We start from the raw sequence: 27,009 nt of genomic DNA on the forward strand, positions 1-27,009 counted from the left end.
TGGTAGATTTCAACTATATATTTTCCCTTCCGATGTACTGTTTTTGACTAAAAAAAAAACCAAAAAACAGTCTGGTTAAGATTGAACACTAAGCTTTATATGTGAATTTGCGTTAGCTCCAAATGACAGACAGGGTCGTTTTACATTTCTACTAGAAAAATCCATTTAATTTCTTATATCAAAAAGAAATAAAATTATAACAAAACAATCAGATCCACAAACCTGTGGGCTGTTTGCTACCCCCCCGACCCCCCCCCAAAAAAAAAAAAAAAAAAATCCTCCAACCAAAAATGTGAATGTTCTAATTTACATGAGTCATTTCAAATGAACATTGTACTTAAAAAAAAAAAGTGATGAATACTGTTAACAAGTGAGGGGTAAAGCCAGACTTTCCTCAGTGTGTACGAGTGTGAGCACCATGCGGTGTGGTATGGCTGATGGTTTTTAAAAAAGCAGCACAGTGTGAAACACTGTTGAGGAAAAACAGAGGGTTAGCAGCAAAGCAAAATAGCAAATATGCGTTTATCAGGATGTAGATCAGACTCATTACTTGGAATGGACTCAAGGACAAGCGTTTACCTAAGGTACATAGATTAAAAGTGAAAAAAAAAAAAGAGAGAAAGTTCAATCTCACACATGTCGTACCATCAGTCGGTCTCCCTGGCCTTTCCTGAAAGTTTACAATCAAAAGACAAGTAAAAGAATGCTAAAAGCAACCTCTCTGCTGATTTTCAGTGAATTCAGACAATTTTGCTTTTCTTTAAAATCCTAAAACACGGAGCAGTGTCACAGCTCATCATTTCTCAGAGTCCCGGAAGATAGCTTTAAAAAACAAAAAAACACCAAGGCCACAGATATCCATTCCTGGACCTTTTTTTTCATCCAGGAATGTGAACTTACAATCATTCTCATAAACTCTAAAACTGCAACTGAGTCATTCAATGCTGCTGACAACGATTACACAAGGACTTGAAATAATAACAAATATTACAAAGTACAGACTGCTATTTGTTACGGTTTGTTTGTATTCCTGGGTAATATTTTCAAGACACTTTGTTAATAAATTCATATATTTTTATATATGGAAATATAGATTTATGCATTTATATTTCACTTTAGTCTGTGCAAGGAGGTAAAAGACAATCACTTGAATGTAGCCCGCTGAGTCCTCGGTGTGTGTATTCCTCTGTCAGTCTCCTTCCGGCAGCAAACTAAACATGCAGATCTAAAGTGGAAAACATCCAGGAAGCATTCGTGGTGAGCACTGACAATATTTCCTACCAGTAACTAAAGACTTGGCAACTTCTTCCTCCAGGATGGAACAATACTCCCCTCCCCCAAAGACAATTCATACAAAAAAAAAAAAAAAAGACATCTGCTTCACAGCAGGGTTTTCCCATCTTTTACATTTGCACAGAGGTAGTGGCTATATGTAAAGACCAAGTGAGCAAAATTAAAAATAACTGATAAAATGTCTATAAAATGGTTTGTTTTCCCTCACTGTTTTTTTTTTCTATATGTCAAAGAACAAAATATAATACTGCAATCACTTAAAAAAGTAGTCCTTCATTTTTATACATTTTGTACAGAGTTCTTGCGTTTCTTTTTTTCTCCTTTTGTTGCTTTTCTTTTCAGCTGGTGAAGGCATATGATGAGAGAATAAAAAGACAGAGAGAGAAAGAGAAAGAGGAAGGAAGGAGCTTCTAGGCTCAGCTCTGGGTCGGATGAAGCCGGGTGACTTCGGCAGAGTTCAATCCCGCTGAGCTCTACGCCAGCGGGTCATTCATGTCGTCGTCGCCCTGGGAGAGAAGCTCCTTCTTTTCATCCGTACTAGCGAGAGAGTTGCGGCTGTTGTGGGCACCCATGTACAGCGTGGCGTAGACGGGGTTGGTGAAGTTGGTGGGCTGCCGGGCACACAAGATTACAAGGTTACTTAAATTGGTATGATGCAGAAGCCAAGTTTCAGTGAGCTTAATTTAGAACTTTTTCAGGCTAGAAAAAAAAAGATATAAAGACAAAGTGCATGGATTAATTAACTGATTTTAAACTCAAATTGAAAAAATAACTCAACTAAGGCAGTTTTACAGCTTTGGGATGTGACTTTAACTTATGTACACATTCTTTTTTTCTGTAGGTGTAAACAAAATGAAACGCATAGGTGCTCAAAGAGTAGTGTAGTGATTTCTGTAATGATCGATGCTTAAATCGAACTAAATCCCAAAACTCCCCCTGAGGCATTGGATATTCCTAACATTGAATACAGAATAATTATCTTTTGCCTACATAAATCTAAGGATGCAGGCAGTCATGGGCAACATCTACAGGAACTGATATATAAAGATCTGGCTGTTCCCAGTGTGCTGTACTCAAGTGTGTAAATAGAAAATGGTGGAAGGATAAAAAAAAAAAAAAAAAACACAGGTATAGATTAAGCCCAGAGAAGATTGTAAAGCAAAACCTAGGGAAGAGTTTAGGGGAGATTTACAAGGAAATTGGCTCCAGCTTGGCAGAGGCATAGCCAGGCAATAACCAATGTACACTGAGGGGTGGCCGAAAGTAGATAGGCACCAAACCTCACAGTAAATGTACACTGTTCCAACAGAAAAAATTAACGAGCAAAACATCCATATTTTCTAAATAAAGACAAACTATACTTTCCCACATCCTTTGCTAACAAATAGACGGATATATTCAAACATCTGTGCTTTATAAAAGGTATAGTGGATAAAATTGTTTCAGGTTTGAGTTTTGCTAGAACATCTTTTCCATTACTTACCTACTTTTATCAGTAATCATTCTGCATAGAATTGATATTTACAAGTACTAATATCTACATAAATTAATTATTTAATAAGTTTTTATTAAAATAGTTATTTATCTAGGATTTCAAGACTCCTAGATGACTTTTCTCTTTACCCCATAAAACACAAAATATATTTCTGCTTGATTTCTGTATTTATCATCTTTAATGTTAGTATATTGAGGTGCATAATTAATCAGTGTTTTTGTTGTCAAGTAATTGTTAATATATGAAAAATTTAAATGTTTTCAATATTCCACTTGAGAGTATTACTGCTGCCACCATCTGTATTAGAGGGAAATAAATAGTAGGGTGGCCACAGGGGTGGCCAATGATTGGCTAAGGGTAGCCATGGCCACCCCTGGCCCCCCATCTAGCTCCACCCATGCAGCTTGGGTTGGTGGTTCTAGAGCCACACAGACAAATCGAGGACCTGCGCTACAACTGCTGCTTCTGTTAAGCCATTCATGAACCAGATACAACATTAGGGCATTCCTACATGAGTAAAGGAGAACTCTGTGGCTAAGTTGTGTAAAGCCCACTTTTCTGCTGAAGTTAAAGCTGCATTTTAATGCGGAAACCAAGATGTTAGAATCCAGAGGAAGAGCAGAGTGGGAGAAAGTCCAAGCTGCTTAAAGTTTCTGCAGTCAGTTATGATTGGAGGAATGATGCCATCTGCTGGTGTTTAGTCAAGTCCAGTCTGACCCATTTAACAGAGGGTTTTAGATCACTCCATGCTTCCTTCTGATGCCATTTTTAATTTTTTTTTTAGGAGCCGATTCTATTTTTGAGCACTTTACAGCCTTCACACGCTGCCAACGTCATTGTAAGAGACATTGGCATAACTGTGCTCAATTAGTCAGTAGACTCCCTTCAACCCAACAATGCATTTATATGTTAATTCCTGCACATAGCAATCATACTAAGCATTAAGTGCATATGCTTTTTAGTATATGGAAATACTGTTTTGGTTTTAAAATATATTTTTCAATGTGTTGTAACACTTAATGTTACAACACATGTTAGGCTGTAAACCTGAATAATCAAAATATAAAGGGATGAACATTAAAATTTTATTTTAAATCACTAAGAAAAAGTCTCACTTTTTGAATGTTATTAATTAAATTTTTTTTTTAAGATAAAGTATTATAATTTAGTGAAAAGTACATTTAGGTTACCAGACTTCAGTACCTTCTCAAACGTGTAAACAGATCAAAAATACTGCAGCAAAAATCCTGTTTGATTAAAAATAGGCTAAATAACAATAGAGTTGATAAAGAAATTAAATAAAATAGTTAAGACAAAAATAACTTTGAGACCTTCTATGTTGGAGCTAGATGTCAAAAAGATTGTTAATGCACTCACTTAGGATTATTTAAATTCCCTTTATTAATGTTTTAAACCCTGTTGAAACTTTAAGGATGGGAGAAACTAGTTTTTAGAGCGGAAGCTGATCTGATTCCTGAATGGATGTAGGAACAAATCAAAGAAATCATGTCATGGGTGTTTCACAAAGTTTCTTTCATTGCGTTACCTTTTCTGGGTCCAAAGTGAAATCTGAATCTAGCAGCTCCCCAGCATCATCATCAGGATCTCCTTCATAGATCTTATAGGCCGGGTTCCCAATCTCAACATTCATGGCTCCGTTGGTCATGCGGTGATGCTGGAAGCCCTTCGCTCTGCACAGAGTCAAAAACACATTTATTAATCATCGTTATTTTCTTAGATATGCTGCTCTTTGGGAGAAACAATAACAAGCATACATCTATAGACATTTAACACAACCAAGACATCAATATAAGGTCAAATGAGCCTTTTTTGTTTAATTGGAAAAAGGCCATTTGATTAAAAATTAATTTTATATATAGCAGCACGTCTAGTTCAGGGAATACTGGACGTTGCAAATATTCGGCTCTTTGCAGGCTTGTGAACATTTAAAAAAAATGAATCCATAATTGAAGGTTTTCCTTGCAAGCATGTGGTGAGAGCCTAACATTTACACATTTAAACACAACATGAAGAAGTATGAAGATGCTGGAAAGGTGTAAAGGTTTTACTCCAGGTAATTACAATGCTCCCGCTCTGTTGCAGGGGGAGTCCCTGCAGGAAGGGGAACAGGGCACACAGGAAATGGCAAGCAAAGACAAAGTGACAGAAAGAAAAATGAAACAGACAAAAAGAAAAAAAAAAGCATAGCCACTCTAACTATATATAAGAAGGAGAAGGAGAGGAGGGGGCGAAAAAGCTGTGGGTGAACTATTTAGCCCTATCGAGTTACCGCGAGTACTGAGAGCGAGATTTGCCCGGGCACAGAGACCTGGGAGACAGGAGATAGAGGTGGTTATCAGAATGCAACACAGAAAGAGAAGTTGGAGAGAAAAGGGTGAGAAATGGAAGGAATCTAAAATTTATTTTTTTTGTTACTGTAAGTCAATACTCACCCACGCATTCTTCGCTTATACCACAAGATGGCGCCTACAACCAGCAGTGCCAGCAGCAGCAACAGGAGGATTGGGATCACAATGGAGGCGGAGCCTGTGAGCAAGCAAATAGGGTAAAAAAACAAGACCAAAAAAAAGATGTTTTCTTAGAAAATAGAGGTGGTAGTGAGCTGCTTGACTTACTGCCACCGGCAGCTTGAGACTCCACAGGTACAGATACTTCAAGGTCACACCTGTATCCAGACCATCCAGACGCACACCTGATGGCAATAAGAGATTAAGATGAGAGCTTAATCAAAAGAAAAGAAGGAGGAGGAGTAAAGGCTGGGCTTTCAGATCTTACCTGCATGTAGGAAGCAACGTGCGAGTGTCGAATGAACACTGGCCGTGAACACAGTATTCCAAGCATGTGTAGCAGCTGGACTGGGTTTGACCATTGGTGCAGCTTAACAGACACATGGAAAGAGGGTTAAGCCTCTTCACAGCCCAACTACAGCAGCTTGTCACACAGTTACAGCAAAAACCCAAATCTAACAAAGAGCTTAACATATAACTAGATTATCACTAATAGGTTCATTTATTATAGAAATATAAAATTCTGTCTGTGTGCAATGAAGCTATTCATTATGCAATAAATGCACAACTTTTTGTATGCTAGAAAATTGTCCATTAAAATTGTTCAATTTCTAAGACTAGTCTCCAAACATCCTTACTTGCAGGTAATTTCTCCCTTGGATGTCGTCCAACACTTGCCCTCCCCACAGAACTCGCACTTGTTGAGCTCACACTGGTGCCCCGTGTACTGAATGGGGCACTGACACAGCTTAGTGCCATTGGAGGTCTGTAAACAGGTTCCACCATTCTGACAGAAGCCTTCACATTTACCTGATGAGAGGAATAGGGGAATGGTGAGAAAAATAGCCACTATAAAACAGTTCAGTCCTTCTAACCTAAAGATCATCTAAAACTACCTAAAAATGCTGCCACTTACTGTACTGGCACTGGTCTCCTTGGTACTCGGGTTTGCAGCTGCAGGTTGGCTGGTTACCCATGCTGACCAAGCAAGTTCCTCCATTCATGCAATAATCCTGGCAGGTGTGGAGGTTGCAGTTTGGTCCTGTGAAACCTTTTGGACATCTACAAGTAGGTGTACCTGAAAAAACAACTTCCATTACTACACAACATGCACCCATCTTTGCTTTAAACCAATGCATTTTCAGCCCTTAATTTTAGTTTCTGTGTAGTGGAAAATTAGCTTAATGACATTAAGCATATGTAAAAAATAAATAAGCTACAAAAACTAAAAAGAATAAAGTTATAACTACTCACTGAATACTGAACTGCAGTCCATGGAAAGGTTTTTTTTTCTTGAAAACAACTTCAAAAATCTATTCCTTAGACACATTAGGTCTCATGCAAGAAACGTTTGTATGAATAAATTCCTACTTAAATTGTTCATAAAAATGATCTTGGAGTAAATGCTGGATTCACAATTTTTGTCACTATTTCAAATCATGAAAACTTTGCTCCAGACTTAACGTAAGAGTCTTGCGCAATACGTCAGCTGTTATCCAAACCTATTATTTCACTGAATTACCACATTTTTTGTCCATTTTACTAGGCTACATCATTATATAATATGCAACTCTGCAATCATAAATTAAATCTTTATTCACTGATGAAAGAAATCGGTCTCTACACTTGCAGCTGGCATGTCAAACCAGTGTCCACTGGTTTAATTTTGAGCTCTATGTGGGATCAAGCTAAAATTGAAATATGGAATAAAAAATGGACATAGGGTTCAGCAACTTGCTACCGGAAACTCTTCTAATGGTAAATGGTAAACATTCATAGCAGCTCCTTGGCTTTGTTTCTGCACAAAATGTGGAAAGTTTGTTTTTGTCTGACCTTTTTCCCGTCATCGTTTTTACGTTGCAGAGTTGCATTAGAGATATAAAGAGTAGTAGGCTCTTGAGAGATGGCAGATGTGGTCTGGAAATGTAGAATACACATGTGCGTGTGTATTACAAGGAGATTTAGCAGAATGTTGTCATGTTGGTTGATGACTCATAAGGTATTTACATCATATGTTGCCTCCATCAGTAGTTTTCATTAACTGTCTTGCTTTAGCTAGGCATGATTCTGTATTTTCTGATTAAATAATTATTATTTTTACTTCTGTAACAGTGCAACCATATTATTTAAAGCTCTTGTTATTTATTAACCATTGCTTGGGTTTTACTGGTCCTTTCTGCTACTCAGCTCTCGGCCAGCAGAACTGCAATCTCCGAACCAGTAAAGTCTCTGTTCTTTGTCTTAATTGCCCTTTCATGAATGAACACTTTCTGATATTGTTGGAATTTGTAGCCTTATATGGAATTATTTGGTTCATAGTTATGCAGATTTACATTTCTCAGGAACGTGCGGGCTCACTTAAGCACAGGTGGAGTACATCACGTTTACAAGGATCATTTTACTGAACATTTTTGGAATCTGATTTTGGTGCACTCATAAAAGCTCACAGAAGGAGAAATGTACAACAAGAATATCAAAATGTTTGTTGCATGAGGTCCAATTAATCTAAATTGTATGAGATTTTTATAAGCATGTTAGCCTGGCTGAAAATGGCCACTACAGAATGAGCCTACCTGTATGGGAGGAGGTGCAGGTTCCTCCGTTCTTGCAGTAGTCCCTGCACTGGTTGACCTCGCATCGCGGTCCGACGTAGCTGGGCTGGCAGCGACACTTTTGCACCTGATGGGCGTTGAAGAAGCAGCTCCCCCCATTCAGACACTGGATATTGCAGGGCTCCGATGGTGGAGCTGTCCAGGGAAGATTGGAGAGGAGGACATCACGTTAAACCCCTCTGGCGGCTGAGATTCATTGTAATGTTGATACATATGCAGGACTTACAGAAAGATGAAGAGGTGGGGCTCGGTCTCTCAACGCATGTACCATTGTCTGCAATGTAATTGTTGGGGCAGGTGCAAACAGGTCCACTGGGGCTGAGAAGACACAGCCACTCGCACTTCTTCTTGTCACATGGGTTAGGTACTGATGCAAAGATAGATTATACACTCTGTAAAAACCTTCAGAGTCTTTAAAGGCATATATTATGGTTTAAAAATGTTTTTCTACTCACTGTCTGGCTGCTTGTAACGGTGGTACAGGACTATGTCAGTGGCATGGTTGATGCCAGTTGTGAGGTTCTCCATTGAGCCTTTGCCAAACTTGTTGACCCGGAAGACGAAATTGTTCATGTAAGTGACTCCGTAGATGTAGTCCTCAAATATATCTATGCTGAAAGGATGTAGCAGGTCTGAAAATAGAGGAGAGACAAGGAGAAAAAAAAAAGATTAAAGCAATAAGTTGAAGTTTCTGGATTTATTCAGATCAGCGAGGAAGGAGCTCAACTGTTTTTGATGCCAGAGATGGCGATGACGGGATCTGAGCCATCCAAACGAACGCTGCCGATGACCGAGAGCTTAGCATCAGCCCAGTAAAGGCGCTCGTTGAAGTAGTCCACGGCTAATCCTACAGCAGCAAATGAAATAAGGAGAATTTAAATGCTTTCATTTGCTTGGGACTTATTCAGCCTAAAAGAATCATTCTGTGATCATGCAGCACAGACCTGTTGGCCACTGGATGTTTTCATGAACAAGAGTCTGCCTAAGAGTGCCGTCCATGGCAGCCGTCTCAATTTTAGGATGGTTTCCCCAGTCTGCCCAGTACATGGTGCTAAGGAGACACAATACACAGTTATAGGAATCAGAAAAAAACACCTAAAAATAAAAGGTTCATCTTACAAAAGTATTTTTATACATTTATATAGGTAGGGGCCCTTGTCCTAAAAATTTTTCCCAGGCCTAGCCAAGACGTTCCGCTGGCCTGATTCTATCTACATGTAATGCGATAAGTGTGACAGAAAATGCAGAAACACAGGATCAACATAATGAAACATGGTAGTGGCTGCATCACCATCATCAGCAATGGCATGCTGGTCAGAGATGATGGAGGATTAAAACAGCAGGAGAGTAACAGTAAATACACAGCCAGCAGAGTCTCCTCTGGACAAGACGCAGATGTCCATCTACATCTTAAGGACAAAGGACACTCCTTTGAGGACCAAATTGTTCATGTTGGACAAAGAAGACAGGTGCTTTGAAATTGGTGTGAAGGAAACCAGTTATGTTAAGAGAGAAAAACCAACCTTAAACAGAGGGGGTGGACTCAGATTTCAGCTCTTAAAAATGTACAATACAGCGATAGAGTTAATTCCTTTCCGCTATCATTTCACACCTCATCGCCATGAAGGGGACCAAAACATCTGACCAGGCCAACAATGACCTTAATGACTCCCTTTTCAGAGGAATAGGCCAGTATCAGGTTTTGCAAGCCAACAACAACCTCAACGACTCCCCATTACTAAGGGGTGGACCTTTTTTTTTTCGGTTCAATTTGCATGTTTTCTAAACCATAACAAGGCTTTTGTTTTGGCCACTCTATAAGCCTGGAACTCAAACGCTACTCCAGACAATTTGAATTGAGAAATCTTTCTGGAGTGGAAGCAAAACGTCTTCAAACTTAAAAAAAAAAAAAAGTCCAGTGGTTTGTTTTTTAACCTTTTTTGGGGAATATTTTGTAAGACTTAAAAGCTGATTTTTTATAGGTGCTCTAGATCCAATCCGATTGAGCTTGATCTATTTTGCTGGTACAGACAAACCCAAAAGTCATAATGTGCAGCAAATCTTTTGATTTGAAAGCCACATTTATCATATTTCTATTTTTTCATTCAAAACATTCAAACATGTTTCTGACCTTCTCTGTGGATCCACAACGATAGCATAAGGCTCATCTATCATGCCAGAGATGAGCGTCTTGCAGTGCTGCCCTGACATCTGAGCCACTTCAATGACGTCTCGACCAGAGTCAGTCCAGTACAGGTTCCCAGCCACCCAGTCTACTGCTATACCGCGGGGCATCTTCAGCTCTTTGATCTAAACATGAGCAGAAAACACCATTAAAAACTGATCAGTGGGGATTTTCTTTTTTTTTTTTAACCTCAAATTTTTCAGCTTTACCTGCAGGTTGGTGATACCGCCTTCATTCTGCTGTCGGCTGCCGTGAGAGTTTGAGGAAGACGAGGACGAGGATGAAGACGAGGACTGCTCCGGGAGCTCGTAGGAGGAGATCCGGCCCGTGTGCCAGTTAGTCCAGAAGATGCGGTTGCTCTTAACGTGCAAGTCCATGGCGTCGATTCTCACACTGGCATCACCCTGAAATATCTGCTCATAGCGCCAGTTAGGCATGCCGGGGTCCAGGCTGCGGATCTCATTGTCATCGGCTATGTAGAGAATCTGTCGGCTGCTGTTCATGCCTTGGAGGAGAGGAGGGAGAGCTTATAGCAAAGATTCTCAATATTCATTTCCGGTGTTTTGAGAAGTTAAAAACTAACAGTGGTCTGATCCTTACTGTCAGCCTTGCAAGTGTCATTGATCCTGGTAAAATATTTGTAGCAGCTGCATTTGTAGGAGCCCTTGGTGTTGTTGCAGATCTGGGAGCAAACTCCAAACTGTAAACACTCATTCTTATCTGGGAGACAGAGAACAGGAAGGAAATGTCAGTGAGAAAATACTAGAAACCTATTCCTTGAGTCTAAAGTGTAAGAAAGTAAGTTACTGCAGCGAGTTATATGACATGCCCTGGTGTGCTCTGCAGCTATACCTCCACAGGTGCGGTGTCCTTTCTTCTGGAAGCCTGGTTTGCAGGAGCAGAAGGAGTCCGTGCCATTTGTGACACAATGGGCCTCGTCTCCATCGCCGCACTGAGTGCTGTTACTGCGACAGTCGTCCAGCCTTTTGTCTGCGATCGAACAAGCAAAAGTTGAAGATGAGATGGAGCATTCAGAGGTCCCATGTCTCAGAGCTTGGATGTTAGGTCACAAAGATACCTGTTTTGCAATTGATCTCGTCAGACCCAAAGTCCTCGCAGTCATTAAAGAAGTTGCAGCGCAGGTTGGAGCTGATGCATCTGCCGTTTGAACACAGGAACTCATCCTTCTCACAAGTGGGAGCAGATTTGTGGGCCTCTGTGGATGCAACCGCAGACAGGTCGGTAACAATCCATGCTGAAATATTACAGATTTTCTCTAATCTGAGCTTTCTTGGAAAGGCTTCTGTGGTTTCCCTCAAACATGTTCAATATTTCCTCCATCTGAACCATAAACCTTGTGTTTTATTGGGGGGTTTGCAAAACAGACCAGGTTTATTGAGGGGAACATTAACGAGGGGGGCAAACTTTTAGAGGCTGTGAAAGATTGAGACCAGGTTCACCTTCTACTGAGGCAAATAACCTGAACATGCAACCAGAGCTACAATGAATTGGTTTAGATCAAACTACCCATGCCTTTAAGATTTTTAATTTGAGGAAAATGTTAGAAAACCACATCACTGTCCTACATCTGATTCAGACTTATGGTTGTAATCATCTCCAATTCTTACCACAGTTGAGTTCATCCGAGTTGTCTCCACAGTTATTAACACCGTCGCACCTCCTCGACATGTGCAGACACACACGGTCGTTAAGGCAGCGGAAGACCCTGGTGGGAGGACACTGGAACTTCCCTGAGAGGAGAGAAGAAAAAAAAAATATGTCAGAAAACAAGATTGCGATTAAGACAGTTAGGAAGTGTGGAGCTGAACTCACTGCATTCGTCTGGATTCTCATCAGAGTTGTCGCCACAGTCATCTTCCCCATCACACTTCCAGGCAAGTGGTTTGCAGAGAGTGTTGTTGCACTGGAACTCGTTCTGAGGGCAGTGACGTCCTGCTGAGAAACAAAAGAATGAGGTAGAGGTGTGTTTTTATTATAGTCTTTGAGCACTATTTCATTTTTGGTCATTAATAAGCTGAAAGTGAAGCTTACAAAAGACTTCAGTGTCACAGCAGCCTAAATACCCATAAAACCCCAAAACTGTTTCAGGAAACTTCTCTTCATGTTTCTTAAGGGCCCCAAAGTTGTGCTGAAGTCCATCCAACTGGCCCAATACATAACCAGCTTTTAAAATGTCCATGAGTGAATCTTAAAAGATGGTATCCAATTAAATACTGCATCCAAGTGGATTCATGTGATTTTTAACACTGCACATATAGATACTACTGTGGCTGTACTTTTATATATGATGCTGCTTTATTTCATAGCTTTTTTTGGATCTTAAGCCACTGAACTCTGGATCATAAGCTGTTAAAGATAAAAAAAAAAAACACCTTCGAAAAGGCTAAATAAATAATGGAGAAGAAAGATTGGAAGAGCCTCTGGTTTATGTGAATCAAAAAACAAAAACTGGTTTAAACTACATTTGCTTTCAGTCACAGGATTTATTCCTCCAGGGAAAGGCTTACCGGCGCTGCCGCAGTTCTCCTCATCACTGCCGTCCATGCAGTCAGGGTCAGAGTCACATCTCCAGCGGATGGGGATACAGTGACCACTTTTACACTGGAACTGGTCGTTGTCACACTTCAGATCACAGCCATGCTAAAGATAAGGAATGTCACACAGAGTGAGTTTACAATCAGATGTTACAAATGACTTGATGTAGAGGCCTGTAAAGAAGTCTGCTGCTGCAGACACTAAACTAAAATCTGTTAGCTTTTTACTGTGAAGGACATTTAAATCTGCCTCATGTGACAGGGTTTGATTTAAAAGGTAAAAAAAAAAGAAAAAGAAATCTGAAGTAATACACAAAATTTTTTTATATGCGAAATGAAGATGCATGCCGTGCCCAATAAAAATGTCATGAAAAAAGAAAACCCGCTTAATAGGCAATACAGTTTAAATCATTTTTTAATGTAAAGGTCTGACAAAGATATTCTCATGATGCTCTCCTGAAGATAAAGTCTCCTATGCAAAATATTTTATCTCTAGTAAAGCAAGGAGAGCTTCTTTTTACCACACATTTATGTAACAAGGCAATCCAAAGCAACCAGTTCAAAACTTTCAAAAGGAAGCTGCAGGTTATCATTTTTTGGTTATCTGTCAGAATTGCGTAATTTTCTAAATGTATGCTGTGTGGAAACAATTTATGACATTCCTTAAGAGAAACAAATAAAAACCTCAGCATCAAAAAGTCAATCAAGCACCCCTACCTCATCAGATCCATCAGCACAATCGTGATCTCCATCGCACTTCCATCTGCCAGCGATGCAGCGGCCGTTTGTGCAGGCGAACTCACTCTCTGAACACTGTCGAGGCTCTGAAGAGGGGGGGAACTCAGTCACTGACAAACACTGACCAAAGTCAGGTGAGCAAAATTTTACCGGAGATTTAAACACATATATGGGTAAACCACAGTTCACAAGATGGTGTGAGAGACTGCAAGGAGATGGCGCTTTGATTTTTGCTTTCATTCATTCTTAATTTTTAAGAGACTATATGATTTAATCAAAAAGATTAGAGAAATGAGTATTAACGGCTCTGCTTGTTGACTCTCACAGGTCGGTGGGACAAAATAGGGGCTGGAAGGGACACAGCAGAGACATGGAGGTGAAAGAACTTACCTCTGGCTCAAACCAACAGGACAGTATGAAATGAAACAAATATATGATGAGGTGAGATGCTTTAGAAATGTTAATGCAATGACTTTACATTTAAACTTGTCAAGTTGTTAAATGTTACAAGTAGAAACGTGATTTTTTTTACTAGTGGATGATATATGCGGAGTAGTGGTAGTGGAAACAGCAAGATAATAGATGCAGAGAGGATTAGGAACAGAGGCATTGTTTAGCTGCTAAGAGCGACACTTACGACATTTCTCTTCGTCCGAGTTGTCACCGCAGTCGTTGTCATAGTCACATTGCCAGCGGCCTGGGACGCAGCGGTTGTTCTTGCATCGGAACTGGTAAGGCTCACACGTCCTCTCAGCTGAATGATTTACATAAAAAAAGGTTGCAGTAAACAATATATACCTGTGAACATCTGCATCATCAGCTTCTCTGCAGGGTAGATAAATCCTACCGCATTCTTCTTTGGGTTCATCGGAGGAATCGCCGCAATCGTCTTCGCCGTCGCACTTCCACCGTGCGGGGATGCAGCGTCCGGAGTCTTTGCACCGAAACTCATCCACACCGCATGTCATCTGAGCTGCAGGGAAGATGAGCATTTGGCCAGGGTTTAGTGATGCCCATAAGAGGAACATAGAATAAGGTGATGGGGTCGGTAAAACTGGAGTCTTACTGCAGTTGGCTGGTTCATCAGATCCATCTGCGCAGTCATTGTCCCGGTCACACACCCAGAGGCGGGGTATGCAGCGTTTGGTCATCGCACACTGGAATTGAGTGGGAGCACATGTGACCTCAGCTGTTAGGGGGGGAATAAAGAGAATATTATTAGTTATGATTTAAAATGAGTGTTTTAAAAACTAAGAAAAAATAATCCCTTACGGCAGTCCTTCTCATCTTCGCCCTCTCCGCAGTTTTCTTGGCCGTTACAGCGGAAGATTCCTGGGATGCAGCGGTTCGGGTGGGAACATTTGAACTGGCTGGGCAGGCAAACGTGAATATCTGGGAGAGAAGATTCAAAGCAAGAGAATGTACTTCTTTTTCCTTTTTTGTTTAGGAATTATTTATAAAGTCTGAAGACATTTATAGCTGCGCTGATTTTAAAAGCAAAGCAAAGACCTACCACAGTTGGCTTCATCTGAGAAGTCCTGGCAGTCGTTATCTCCATCGCAGATATAAGCAGGGTTGGTGCAGATGCCTGTGCCACACTGGAATTGTCCTGGTCTGCATTTGAACGCCGCTGCAAAAGATAAGTCATGGTTTGTCAACATCCTGCTCAGCATGAGTAGATTTACGATTTCATCTCCTCCAGGTTTCTTTTTCATGCAGAGATAAAGCCTGCTTACGACAGTCTGCCGGCTCATCAGATCCATCTCCACAGTCATCCTCTGTGTCGCATTTCCACCAGAAAGGAATGCACTTGTCGTTCTTGCACACAAACTGGACCAGAGAAAAAAAAATAATTCCGACTGGGAACAGAACTCGAGCCACGTGGCATGAGTACAGAAGAAAGCAGATGACAGAAATAACTATGATTCAATCATAGAGTTTTAATAAAGAAAATGAGTGAGTCTTAACCTTTCCTTTTAAGGTATTCTATATCATAAATTCAGAAATCATCTGACGCAGATGCAAGTCTAAGCGTAAAACAATCAAACCAAAAATAAATAAAAATCACACAAGATAGTAAAGGTGATCATGGTTATTTTTCAAAAACAAAATGACAAACTAATTAAGATAAAATAATACATCCCAGTAATTAAAGCAGCACAAACTGGCATGACTAAAATCGTCTGAATAAATTGTCAAATCGATTTGTCCCACTTTTATTTCAAAGAAAATTTTGCAATGACAAAAATGTTCTGTTGGGAAACAGTTTAATGTTTAGGTATAATAGTAATATGACTTGGGAAAATCCTGGGCAGCCAGGAAATCTCAGCAACGAAAATATATTGCTTTCCAACTCCGATCAGAACAGTGACATTTCCCTGACTGATTGAATTCTTAAAAAACATTTTCTGAACCACATTGAAAAACTTTAGAATCCACATTCATGGACTGCATTCCCAGAAAGCAGGGTGTGGAAATTCCAAATTTGCTTGACCTTTGTACCTTACTCACTAACATGGGCATTTGGTCTTTTGCCTTGCTCTTCTGGTCCTTCTGTAATCGTTTTTTTTTTTTTTTGACAAGGAAAAAAGAAGTGTTTTTTTGTTTGTTTTTAAATCAACCCTGGCCTATTTGTGTGTAAATATATCAACTTAAACAACAAAGATATTTATAACAGAATATGAAGTGAGTTACAGCATAAATACTAAAAGCTGCTTTCTCAATTACACCAGAATAACAATTGCTTCATTTGATCACTTTTTATTATGAATCTTTATTTCAGCATTACTACTTTCTGCACTCTGTTTTTTCTTCCTTTAAAGTTTAATATCATTTAGATTTTTATTCACCTGTGTCGATGCATATATTAATAACTATATGAATTCTTAAGGATATCTAAATTATTATATCTACTGTTTACTTTTATATGTTTGCAAAATGTTTGTTTTATCTGTATGGTACAAATACCCTGGAAGCTTGAACACATCTCTTTATATAAAAAATAAGAAAAATAATAACATGGACATTTTTAAAGGGGAGGCTTGACATGGATGGAACAGAGAGAAAAAAGAATAACACTGAATGTTTACACCTCTTCCTTTTTTTTAATACTTCTGCAGACATGGGAGCAACTTAAAGTACATTTGTTACTCTTTAACTACTTGGATGAAATGCTGAGCCCACAGCCTGCTTACCTGGCTCGCTGTACAGTTGGACATGCACGTCCGCTGGTCGCTTGCCAGATAGAAGTTAGTAGGACAGGCACATTTGTAGCCTCCTCCTGGTGAAAGGAGGCAGAGGTTGCTGCAGCCACCGTTGTCTGTCTGGCATGGGTGGTTGAGAACTGTGAAGGGACATTTGTTTTACAGCAAAAAACTGGTAAGCATTCAATCTTGCCCTGAAATATTTTTGTGAATCACTATCAAGAGAAAAAAAATAACCAAACTTTCTAAAGCTCTTACCTGGGGGCTGGCGGTAGGGATGGTAAATGTGAATATCCATGGGCCGGTGCAGAGTGTTTATCAGGGTGGTCTTATTGGTGCCCATGGTTTTATGTGCCCTGTTAATAGACTTTGTCTCCCAGTCCGTCCAGTAGATGTACTCCTCAAACAGCGTCATGGCAAAGATGTGAGGGATGTCATGGTTAAGAACTGTGGAGCATAAGACAATTTTCCAGTCAGATCCTAACAGTTGACCACTGTAAATTAGTGTTTAGGTTTTCAGGGACAATTTCAAGTCTTTTTCATCATCTTAATGTTGTCAAAGCGATAAATACAAAGTGACAATTCATAATGGTGTCTTTGCTTCCTCTGTAAATGAGAAATGGTGTATTATGAGAGGTTTATGTGTGAGAATCGAAAGGCATACCCAAAAGAACTCAACGTTTTTTCCAGAGTTAACATTACAGACTCAAAATAGTGGAATAGTGGAATGACTTTAATACGTCTGTTTAAAATGATAGATGAGAGGACAGCAGTAAGAAAGGGAGTCTCCCTGCATTTAAAATCTTTCAAAAATCAAAGCTATTATCTTCACTCAAACTGTTTCACACATACCTTCATAACTGTGTAATAAAAATTTAAACAAACATTACTGTCAGTCTATTATTTTTGTTGTTATTTTTGATGGATTACAAAGGTAATAGATGATACAAATGTTTAAAGCTTAGTTATAATCAAAAGTAATCTGAATTGATCTGGCTTTTCTTCTGCCTAAAACCAACTTCAGGACAGTAAAACAGAAAATACATTTATCAGATCATTTTTGGGACGCATTGGGGTTTAAATCTTAAGTCTAAATGATTAATTAATTAGCACACATGCCATTACCTTCAAGATATCTGCCTAAACCCAAAAGTCCATCAAAGCACATGCTGTTGGTTGATGCACTTTTGAAGAGAAAATGGTTCAAGCTAGATTTGTTTCATCAAAAATTAAGAAAAAGAAAATGGTAGCTAACCTGTAGATCACATATCTAAGCTGTTACAAGAGAAAAATGACTTGATTTCCATCTCTGACCGATTAAACTATGCACCTCTGAAACAGTGTTGGTTTGCTGTCAACATAGAAGTATAAATATCACCCAGTTTCCACTGATTATGGTTCTGATGCCTATAGTGAAGTATAACAACAGGACCCCAGTGGATTGAGGCAAACCACTAGATGATAGATATCATTCGGTGGAGTCACATATCATATTTATGCAGTAAATAATGCAGGTGAAGTTTTTCAAGCTACTTTAGAAGATGCATGTCAAAAAAGGAAACTACAAAAAGCAAAACAGGTAAAAAGACCTGGGGTCTCGTTTATAAAGCCTGCACTAACACAAAACTCAGGGTGCACATGTGCAGTCGCTCACTCCAACACTAACATATCTGTACAAATACGGACCTTAGGAGGAAATTTGAAAATTGATTGTTCCCTCAGACATAAATCATCCCATCATATGAAAACATTCCTGTCAGCTGTTACCTGTGCAAATTGGTCGCAAACATAATCAACAATTAATTGACTGCCTCCCTTAAACCACTTTTAGGGAACAAACAAATTCTGTGAATTCATCCATGAATCTGAGATATCAGTCAGCAATAGGTGACTGATATCAGACTCTGAGTGTGCCATTAATAATACTTCATTTTATTAATTGTAGATACCAAATATATTTACCTGGCTTACACCAACATCTTGGTTAAAATGCGATTTTTCTGCTCCATTGGCTGCCATTAGTAGCCATTAAATAATATCGATCAACTGGATCATTTAAATAAACAATGGCAGCAATGCGGTGCTTTATGGTTGAATGTTGGTATGAACATGGGTCCAACATAAAGTGGAGCCTCGGATGCAAACTTTGCGGCACAACTATGATCTATAAAGGAAAATGGCTTGGTTTTGTGCATGCAAATGGTTTTAGAAATCAGGAATTATTTTGCCGTACTGTTTTATAAATGAGACCCTGGGAATGTACCAGAACATCAAGGCACTGGAACGTTTGAATTAATAGAAATTTTTTTTTTTTTTTCAGCACATTTAAAACCATGAAAACCTTCAATTAAAATTTAACTAATTATTTTAATTCAGAACAATTTTCCTTATTTTAGACAAAAAGGGGTTTTTGTTGTACAATGGTCTGCTTTCCTAAACAGATGGAAGGGAATTGTGCAAACAACCCCCCGAAAAGTACATTAGAAATCCATACAGTAAGATGGTGAGCAAATGGAGCAATCTATAGCAGCAAATAAAGTCCTGTTCTTCCGGCTCAGGTGTTCCTGCAGAGAGAAACTTCCTGTTCTGTTAATGTAAAACTAAGTGAACAGATAGTCTCCATCATATCCATGTTATGCAATAACATCTACACCTCATTAGGTTTTACAGTCGAATTGCTCTTCTTTTTCTTGTGGTGACACATGTATGTGGCGTCTCATTCATGCTGATTGTACTTTAGAGACAGTGGGTTCAATAAACCCACAGAAGCAATTTAAAAACACACATCTGACAGAGCAAACATGGAAACCTGGTAACACTACTTAAAAAACTGTAAGTAATAATAAAAAATCAGCAATGATTTTCACTGATTATCCTCTTTAATGCAATTAATACATAACGGTAGTTTTACAGCCTTGGAACAAGCTCGGATATTAGCTGCATTAGCTCAAAGTGCCCTTCAGTATGTCCTTATCTCAATCCTGCTCCTCAAGCACAAAGGAAGCTACAGAGGTGCTTAAAAAGTATGTGACATAGTGAAGTTATTGATAAATAGACAACAAAGCTGCTGTGTGATTATGAAAGAAAATATCTTTTGTAACTGACGAGCACAAAGTTTGATAAGAAGTTTGATTTATTGATTATCTCCAATCATCAACCAATATTAATTCTAAAATATTTAGCAACAATAATTTAAACTGTTTTATAATATAATAGTATTATACGGTACTATTATATAGAAATAAAAATAGAAAAAATAGAAATAGTATTTCTATTTTTTTAAGAATATAATTTCACTACTTTGCACTGAAACTGTGCTGGTAAAATCTCAAAATGATGTACATCTTAACAGTGAAGAAACTAAAACTTGCCTGCCATCTCTTCCAGTGCTTAACAAAGTTTATGATAAAATCCGGCGTGATTTCCTGATAGTGTGCTAACTGGGTTAGACGTTGTTCATCAGACATTAATTCATTGGTAATTAATCATAAAGCTAGGCAAAAAGAAAAAAATGGAAAAAGTTGTAGCACTCCCCAAGGCGCTGTTCTTGGGTCACTCATATTTATCACGCACATGCTCCACCCCCCTGTCCTGCTTAGTGTAAAGAGTTGTCCAACTTTTTTCATATATTTGCTGATGATATACAACTTTATATCACTGAGCAATTTCATAACCATAGCCAAATATGATCCTGGAGTCAATAAATCTGTAAGTGATGGAACAGATAATTCTACTAGCAAATGCAAATGAGATGGAAATCTTTGTTTCTAGTAACGAAAATGCAAGGATAGCAGTCAGTGTTTAAGAGAGCTAAACACAATAATACTTGGAGTTGTGGTGGATCTAAAATCTTAACAACAGCATTAAGTCTGTTAATAAATCACCTAAAAAAATAAAAATCCATCAATCAGACATCATATTAAAAAAGCTGCTGTCCCCATCTAGTCAACACTGGAAGAATGGATCATAATATATCGGATCATAAACTATTGCACACAGATGTAAAAGGATCTGCTTGACAGTTTTGCTATTGGTCCATAAAGCACTAAATGGTCGGGGAACAAAATACATTTCTGCTTGGTTAGTAATAAAACCATTTAAGTTAACAAGAGAATAATAAAGAAATGTTATTAATAGTCTCACTATCCACGTGGTTTTTCTTTAAAGTTGTAGAGATAAAAAAATAAATAAAAAAAATGAATTTGTGCTTTTAAAACGTAGTGGAGTGTGTCAAGGAGATGAGTTTGTTCTTTCAAAATGAGTTCAGTTCTCATGGTTTAACAGCTTTAGTAGAGTCCAACTTCAAGCCATTTTACATCATATCCTTACCCTTAAAAATTTTAAGACCAAAAAAATACACAAAGTTAGGGGTTAACATATTAATCTGTTCCTAAAAAATGAAATATCACAAAGCTGGAGTTGCAGCAAAGTTCTGAACGGTAACTTCACTGAAACATAGATGAACTTCATGTTTTTTTCCTGTTGAATGTGCAGACATTACATTGCTATGATAAAGAAAACAATATATGGAGTTTAAAAACTTTTTGAATCTAAATAACATTCAGTTTAATCAAATTACCACGGATTGTCTTAAATGCCTTTATATAAGAGGTTTTAGATAGAAAAGGCAGTGATTTTGCCAAGGACTATATAGTTTCCATTTTCTGTTGGAAACTCAAAACCCGAATAATCAATTAAGCTGAGAAAAAAGAAAATCAACTTTCTATGTAGCCAATTAAAGATAAGGAAACATATAAATCTGTGTAAAAATCCAAACTTTTTAGAAATTTCATCAGTTTAAAGTGACAACTCTATATATGGGAGTAAAAGAATATTAAAAATCCTGAGTCTGACATTGTTGAAAAAAGAATATGGGCAAAGATGCCGGAAAAAGCCAAACACATTCTTTAAACACATTGTTTCTTTTCCTAAAAAAGCCTGAAAATGATTTCCTTTTTAGTGAATTAATTCAGTTTCAATAATTATTTAGGTTCATAGATTAATCTTGAAGTTGTAAATGGTATAAACTGGTATGGACATGCTGAACCCACATTGAAGAACTGTTACCTGTGTGTCTGCTGGTCCCGTCCAGGCTGGCAAACTCAATATAGTCCTCTCTGGCATCTGCCCAGTATATCCGATCATTAACAAAGTCCAAGGTCAGTCCGTTGGGCCAGGTGATCTTATCCTCCACGATAATTTTTCTGTCCGTGCCGTCCATTCCAATTCTTCCAATGTGAGGGTTATCACCCCAGTCGGACCAGTAAAGGTATCTAACCAGCAGTTAACACAGATTAACTTGAGTTACAGATGCCTAAATCTAAATCTTCAACGTTACAGGTTAAAAGTCTCTTACCCATAGCGGACGTCCACAGCAACAGCCCGGGGTTCCCTAAGCCCACTGTTAACCAAGACCGTCCTGTAGGCCCCATCAAGCTTCGAGACCTCAATTGTATCTCGACCCTTGTCACACCAGTACAAGTTTCCACCAACCCAGTCAACAGCCAGACCATCTGGGTTATTCAGGGAGGTTCGGTGTAAAACCTGCCAGATTATTCAAGCAATAGAAAAAAATAAACTTTAATCGGCTTGACCTAATAACCATCTCTGATTTTTTTTCAAACATTTATTGAGCTTTACTTCTGACCTCCATGTTGGTTCCATTCATGTGCATCCGTCGAATCATGCTTCCCTGAGTGGTCACATCTGTCCAGTATATCATCTGCTCTGCGTAGTGAAAGTCCAATGCTACAGCATTGTTCAGACCCTAAATAAACATGACATATCAGAGCTAATAGTTATCTTTACACTGAGAGAGTTTTTTTTTAAAGCCATGAACCAGACACCTCACCTGTTTTATAAGGGTGTAGTTGGAACCATCCAGGTTGAGCTTTCTCAGATAGTAGCGATTTGCAAAAATTAAATATGGCTCCACTTCTGCACAAATGTAATTTAAAACACATTATTCAGGACTGACCTACACAGGTCCAAAGTGTGAGTAATGAATCCCACCCATGGCTGCCTTACCCGAGGTGGACTTGCAGATGGTGGGGTCATTGGGGCTGACTTCAAAGCCGTCTACGCACAGACAGCGGAAGCTGCCGTGTGTGTTCAGGCAGTGCTGAGAACAGGGGTAGGTGGTCGTGCACTCGTCTATATCCACACACGTCTTCCCATCGCGCTTCAGCTGGAATCCAGGATGGCATCTGCACTGCAGGGACCAACAACAGAGAGCATGTGTTAAATCCCATAGAAGCGGTCATTCAAGCAATCCTCACAATTATTTCTTTGGTTGTGCTCCACTTTCCCATGATTCAGAGTGAAACACATGCATGTGGCCCGCGCTCTCTCTCCTTCTCCAAGTATGGGAATAAGAAACTAAGGGAATATATTCAAAACAAAAACCCTTTTTCCCACATTTCTTACTTGTGAAACCTCCATTCACATATTTGACACTCTAAAATCCTTGCAAAATACCTTTGACTCAGTCATATATTATAAAGCAATATATCTTCAGGTCAAACAGCATTAATTTGATTAGCTTCTTGAATTTGGCGTGATCATTTTGATGAGCTGCAGACTCTTTTACTGATATCTTGCTTTCAAATTTGCCCATTTAGATCTACTCATCCTTACATTTAAAGATCCGTTTTAACTTTGTCTGACCAAAACTTCACAGGTTTGCTCTGCTGTTTACATGGTTCTTATCAAAAGCACCAAATGGACCTCTATGGGTAGGGTCCCTCCACTTCACAATTCTTTTCTATTTTATGTTTCATTTGTCACATAAAACACAGCAAAGTGTGTGGATTCAATGTTTGCATTAAGGGGACATAAATGTATGGAGGTGGTACAGACACTAGACCTGATCAGAATGTTCCTTTGCCAGCAGAAAGCAAGTAACATGTTTGTCAGTTGAAGAAGCTCTGCCCTAAATATCTGCACACCACAGCTGAGGCAGTTCACACAGAGTTCAAGCTGCCCCTGAACTGGCCTCCTTTCAGATATGAAGTCCAAAACAAATTTTCATTCTGCATAACTGTAAACCTGAAGAGAAGGATGTCAGATCTTTTCATACCAGAACCTCCTGAACAAACAGCAAAGCAGTTTCTGTTAACCCCATGCTCCCAGTTGAAGGTCTGTCTGTTTTATAAGAAGTGAAACCAAACAGAAGGGAGATATCTTACTTTAAAGCCGATCTTGAGGTCGTCGCAGAGCTGCGAGCAGCCGCTCAGCTTACTGTTCAGACATTCATTGATGAAGCAGTTGAGTTCGTCAGAGCCATCGCCGCAGTCATCGTTCCGGTCGCACAGCAGCGTCTCATTCAAACACTTCTTATTATGGCACATGAAGGCTGATTCATTACAAGTCCTCTCTGAAATCACAGATGTACTGCGTCAATGTAACAGCTTACATCCATTTTTCTAAGATTCACAGTTATATAATTTGCAATTGATTATCGGCTATAAAATAATCGAAAATATGTAGCTGATAACTGAAAATAAAATCTGCTACAGGAAAGACAAAAAAAGGATAATCTATAACATCTTTGATGATCATTGGACATTGTGTGGAGAAACGTGAAAATCAAGAAATAAAACAAAAATACAGAGAAAAATATATAAAATGAATTTATCTCCTTAATTTGCAGCTGGTCTGCAGCAGTTGTTTTGTAAATTTGCCAAATGTCACACATACAACACATTTATCCTATGGTTTAAACCATCCATATAGTAATCCATGATCTTCATTTATAGGTATTCTTATTATGAAACATTAAGCAAGAACATGAATTAGCACCCCTTAAATTTTGTGGTAGTTTTTATGCACTCATGGTGCAGAATATTATACTGTTTTTCAAGCATTGCAAGCTCCCGTTAGCTGGTTAATTAGCCCTGCTGTCTGCTGCAGCAGGCAGTCTGCAGCTGGCTGCTTGGCATACAGTTAATGGTTTTCCCATCTGTTATTTTTCCACATTAGACATAAACAAGCACATTTTTTGTTTCGGGTAAAGCAGCCTTCTTTGACCCAGCTTAATAGCAGTGTTATAGGCAGTGATATGTTTTTTTTTTCTGCCTTAGTAAGTTGTCAGTCTGGAACCTTCTCCAGCATTGCAAGGACTTTAAAACATGGTAATAGAAAAGTGTTTGGTTCCCAAACTTTCCGTATACTTAATACCTGTAACCAATTTTTATTCCATGTATTATTTTGTGCAAAAAAGGAATGCATTTATGGTGAAAATACCTGAATCTATGCAGTGAGGATTTTTGGGAGCTTCGTCAGAGTGATCTGGACAGTCAAACTCTCCATCACACTCCCACTTCTTCTGGTTAAGGCAACGACCGTTGGCACAGCGAAACTCATCTGGGCCACATGGCGGATATTCTATACAAAAAGCACAGCTTATAGAACCTTAACCTCACAAAAAGCAGGTAGCTGAACAAGGACACAACCCATTACTAGCTTTATACAAATTCCTATATAATAGTATAACATAGTAAAACTAACCACATTCTGGGGATTCATCCGACCCATCGGAGCAATCAATATCATGGTCACACACAAAGTGCTTAGGGATGCACTGTCTGTTCTGACACATGAACTCATTCTTGGTATCACATGTATTGTTGGTGTACACTGAAAGCAGAAAGAATTCATTTTATTAAAAAACAAGATTTTCTGTTTTTTTTTTTTAATAGTCATTTTTTTTTTCATCTGCCTTACTGCATCCAGCTTTGACGCTCTCATCAGCTCCGTCGGGGCAGTCATTATCTCCATCACACTTCCAGCGCTGAGGAACACACACATGGGAACCAGGGCACTGGAAAACGTCAGGGCTGCACGATTTATGTTCTGTGAAATCACGGATTAGTCGGTTAAAGGTATGACAGTTAAATGTTTTTAGTGATTTTGCAATAGTAAGTAAGGGTAACGTTAGTTACCACATATCTGGGCTTCGTCCGAGCCGTCACCACAGTCGTCTGAGCCGTCACACACCCAGTTCTTGGAAATGCATCGATGGTTCCCACATTCGAACTGAGTGGGCGAACAAAACTTATCTGTAGGAAAAGAGGAGTGATTAGTATCAGGTTGTGAAAACAGCAAGTTTTGTGTTTTTGGAAAATTGAGAGCTTAAAAGAAAACAGACAGTTTGTGTTTTTCCAGGAAACTTTGGGCTCTCAAAAGAGACTGACCACAGTGCGTCTCATCAGCTCCATTCTCACAGTCATTCTCTTTATCACAGGTCCAGCTCATCGGGATGCAACGCCCACTTGGGCAAGCAAAGAAGTTAACGGGACATTTCAGCTTCCTTTTGTCTGCAAAGAAAGAGAAAAAAAAACAGAGTGTATCTTCATGGCATTTGATAAAGCTGAATGTGTTAGAAGAAAAATAAAACACATCCCACCTGGACAGTTTCTCTCATCGGAAAAGTCTCCACAGTCATTGTTGCCATCACACACCCATGAGGACAGATAACAGAGTGTGGTTTTCTCACAGCTCCGGAAGGAGGCACCTTTAACTCCAAGGCGGAAGAAACGAGAGCAGTCGGTGGGTTCTGAGGAAAAAATAAAGATTTTTAAGCTATCCATTAACTTCCTCTCAATTTCTGAAAAAAATCCCATCAGGTTATTCTTTTTCATTTAGGTTACAATGCTAAAACATATGATGGATGACATACGGCAGTTCATTTCATCACTTGCATCCTCGCAGTTGACCGCCTGGTCGCAGCGGCTGTGGTTGGAGATGCAGCTCCCGTCTTTGCACTGGAACTCTCCTGCTTTGCACAGGGTCACTGAAAAAAACAGCAATGTTAGATCAACAAAAATAGTACAAGTTCAAGGTTACTTTCAGATTTTTACTTAAAGAGAAAAAACTTTTATGAGGCAACAAGAATCACATCGTGGACAAAGCGGACGGACTTTACTTACTGTTGCAGGGCAGCTCATCCGAATTGTCTCCACAGTCATCTGTTCCATCACACCAGAACTGGTGGCCAAGGCAGCGACCGTTAATGCACTTCCTGTAGCCCTTCTTACAAATGCGATTGGCTGCAGAACACAGTTGTTGTAGTGTTGTTGTTTTTTTCACTTATAATAAACAAATCTTAATTATTTTGTACTTTACTACTTTTTAAATCTTTGAATGTATAATCTCTTTCTACACACCAAGTATGACAAAAATGCAACATATCTGCAATGAAGAATGTCGACATTGATCGCTGCAAATGTTTTATTTATCAAATGATTGTTTAAAATCCAAACTCACCACAATATGACTGCTTTTCATCAGATTTGTCTTTGCAGTGAGCCATCCCATCGCATGTAAGGCTGTAGTTGATGCAGTCACCATTTCCACACTCAAAGTCTTCCACACTTCTACACGACATGTTCAGTGCTGGT

The 27,009-nt window shown here is 39.0% G+C and overlaps 1 protein-coding gene across 2 annotated transcripts in view; it reads right to left on the minus strand.

Annotated features, from left to right (window-relative positions):
* Nucleotides 1-366: 366 nt before the first annotated feature.
* Nucleotides 367-27,009, minus strand: part of LOC107091821 (low-density lipoprotein receptor-related protein 1-like) — a 114,514-nt gene continuing 87,871 nt past the window's right edge. The window contains exons 46-89 of one of the 2 annotated variants that reach the window (XM_015385999.1): nt 26,876-27,004; nt 26,539-26,658; nt 26,289-26,402; nt 26,016-26,165; nt 25,804-25,926; nt 25,552-25,668; nt 25,334-25,462; nt 25,118-25,246; nt 24,854-24,994; nt 23,797-23,984; nt 22,637-22,820; nt 22,461-22,546; nt 22,257-22,376; nt 21,966-22,153; nt 21,677-21,882; nt 16,868-17,056; nt 16,601-16,749; nt 15,143-15,236; nt 14,920-15,036; nt 14,679-14,798; nt 14,473-14,595; nt 14,254-14,379; nt 14,044-14,160; nt 13,386-13,492; nt 12,642-12,774; nt 11,947-12,066; nt 11,742-11,864; nt 11,192-11,329; nt 10,966-11,103; nt 10,714-10,833; nt 10,323-10,618; nt 10,060-10,238; nt 8,873-8,979; nt 8,656-8,775; nt 8,384-8,560; nt 8,155-8,295; nt 7,890-8,063; nt 6,233-6,394; nt 5,955-6,126; nt 5,585-5,686; nt 5,425-5,501; nt 5,242-5,335; nt 4,335-4,479; nt 367-1,904 (exon numbers count right to left, since the gene is read on the minus strand). In XM_015385999.1, the coding sequence (XP_015241485.1) occupies nt 1,767-1,904; nt 4,335-4,479; nt 5,242-5,335; nt 5,425-5,501; nt 5,585-5,686; nt 5,955-6,126; nt 6,233-6,394; nt 7,890-8,063; nt 8,155-8,295; nt 8,384-8,560; nt 8,656-8,775; nt 8,873-8,979; nt 10,060-10,238; nt 10,323-10,618; nt 10,714-10,833; nt 10,966-11,103; nt 11,192-11,329; nt 11,742-11,864; nt 11,947-12,066; nt 12,642-12,774; nt 13,386-13,492; nt 14,044-14,160; nt 14,254-14,379; nt 14,473-14,595; nt 14,679-14,798; nt 14,920-15,036; nt 15,143-15,236; nt 16,601-16,749; nt 16,868-17,056; nt 21,677-21,882; nt 21,966-22,153; nt 22,257-22,376; nt 22,461-22,546; nt 22,637-22,820; nt 23,797-23,984; nt 24,854-24,994; nt 25,118-25,246; nt 25,334-25,462; nt 25,552-25,668; nt 25,804-25,926; nt 26,016-26,165; nt 26,289-26,402; nt 26,539-26,658; nt 26,876-27,004 (6,122 nt within the window). In that variant the 3' untranslated portion in view covers nt 367-1,766. Of the gene's footprint in view, nt 1,905-4,334; nt 4,480-5,241; nt 5,336-5,424; nt 5,502-5,584; nt 5,687-5,954; nt 6,127-6,232; nt 6,395-7,889; nt 8,064-8,154; nt 8,296-8,383; nt 8,561-8,655; nt 8,776-8,872; nt 8,980-10,059; nt 10,239-10,322; nt 10,619-10,713; nt 10,834-10,965; nt 11,104-11,159; nt 11,330-11,741; nt 11,865-11,946; nt 12,070-12,641; nt 12,775-13,385; nt 13,493-14,043; nt 14,161-14,253; nt 14,380-14,472; nt 14,596-14,678; nt 14,799-14,919; nt 15,037-15,142; nt 15,237-16,600; nt 16,750-16,867; nt 17,057-21,676; nt 21,883-21,965; nt 22,154-22,256; nt 22,377-22,460; nt 22,547-22,636; nt 22,821-23,796; nt 23,985-24,853; nt 24,995-25,117; nt 25,247-25,333; nt 25,463-25,551; nt 25,669-25,803; nt 25,927-26,015; nt 26,166-26,288; nt 26,403-26,538; nt 26,659-26,875; nt 27,005-27,009 lie in introns of those variants that run through there. The other variant, XM_015385992.1, reaches the window with a different exon arrangement.

Source organism: Cyprinodon variegatus, unplaced genomic scaffold, assembly GCF_000732505.1.
Source record: "Cyprinodon variegatus isolate N-32 unplaced genomic scaffold, C_variegatus-1.0 Scaffold16, whole genome shotgun sequence".
NCBI classification, from domain to species: domain Eukaryota; kingdom Metazoa; phylum Chordata; class Actinopteri; order Cyprinodontiformes; family Cyprinodontidae; genus Cyprinodon; species Cyprinodon variegatus.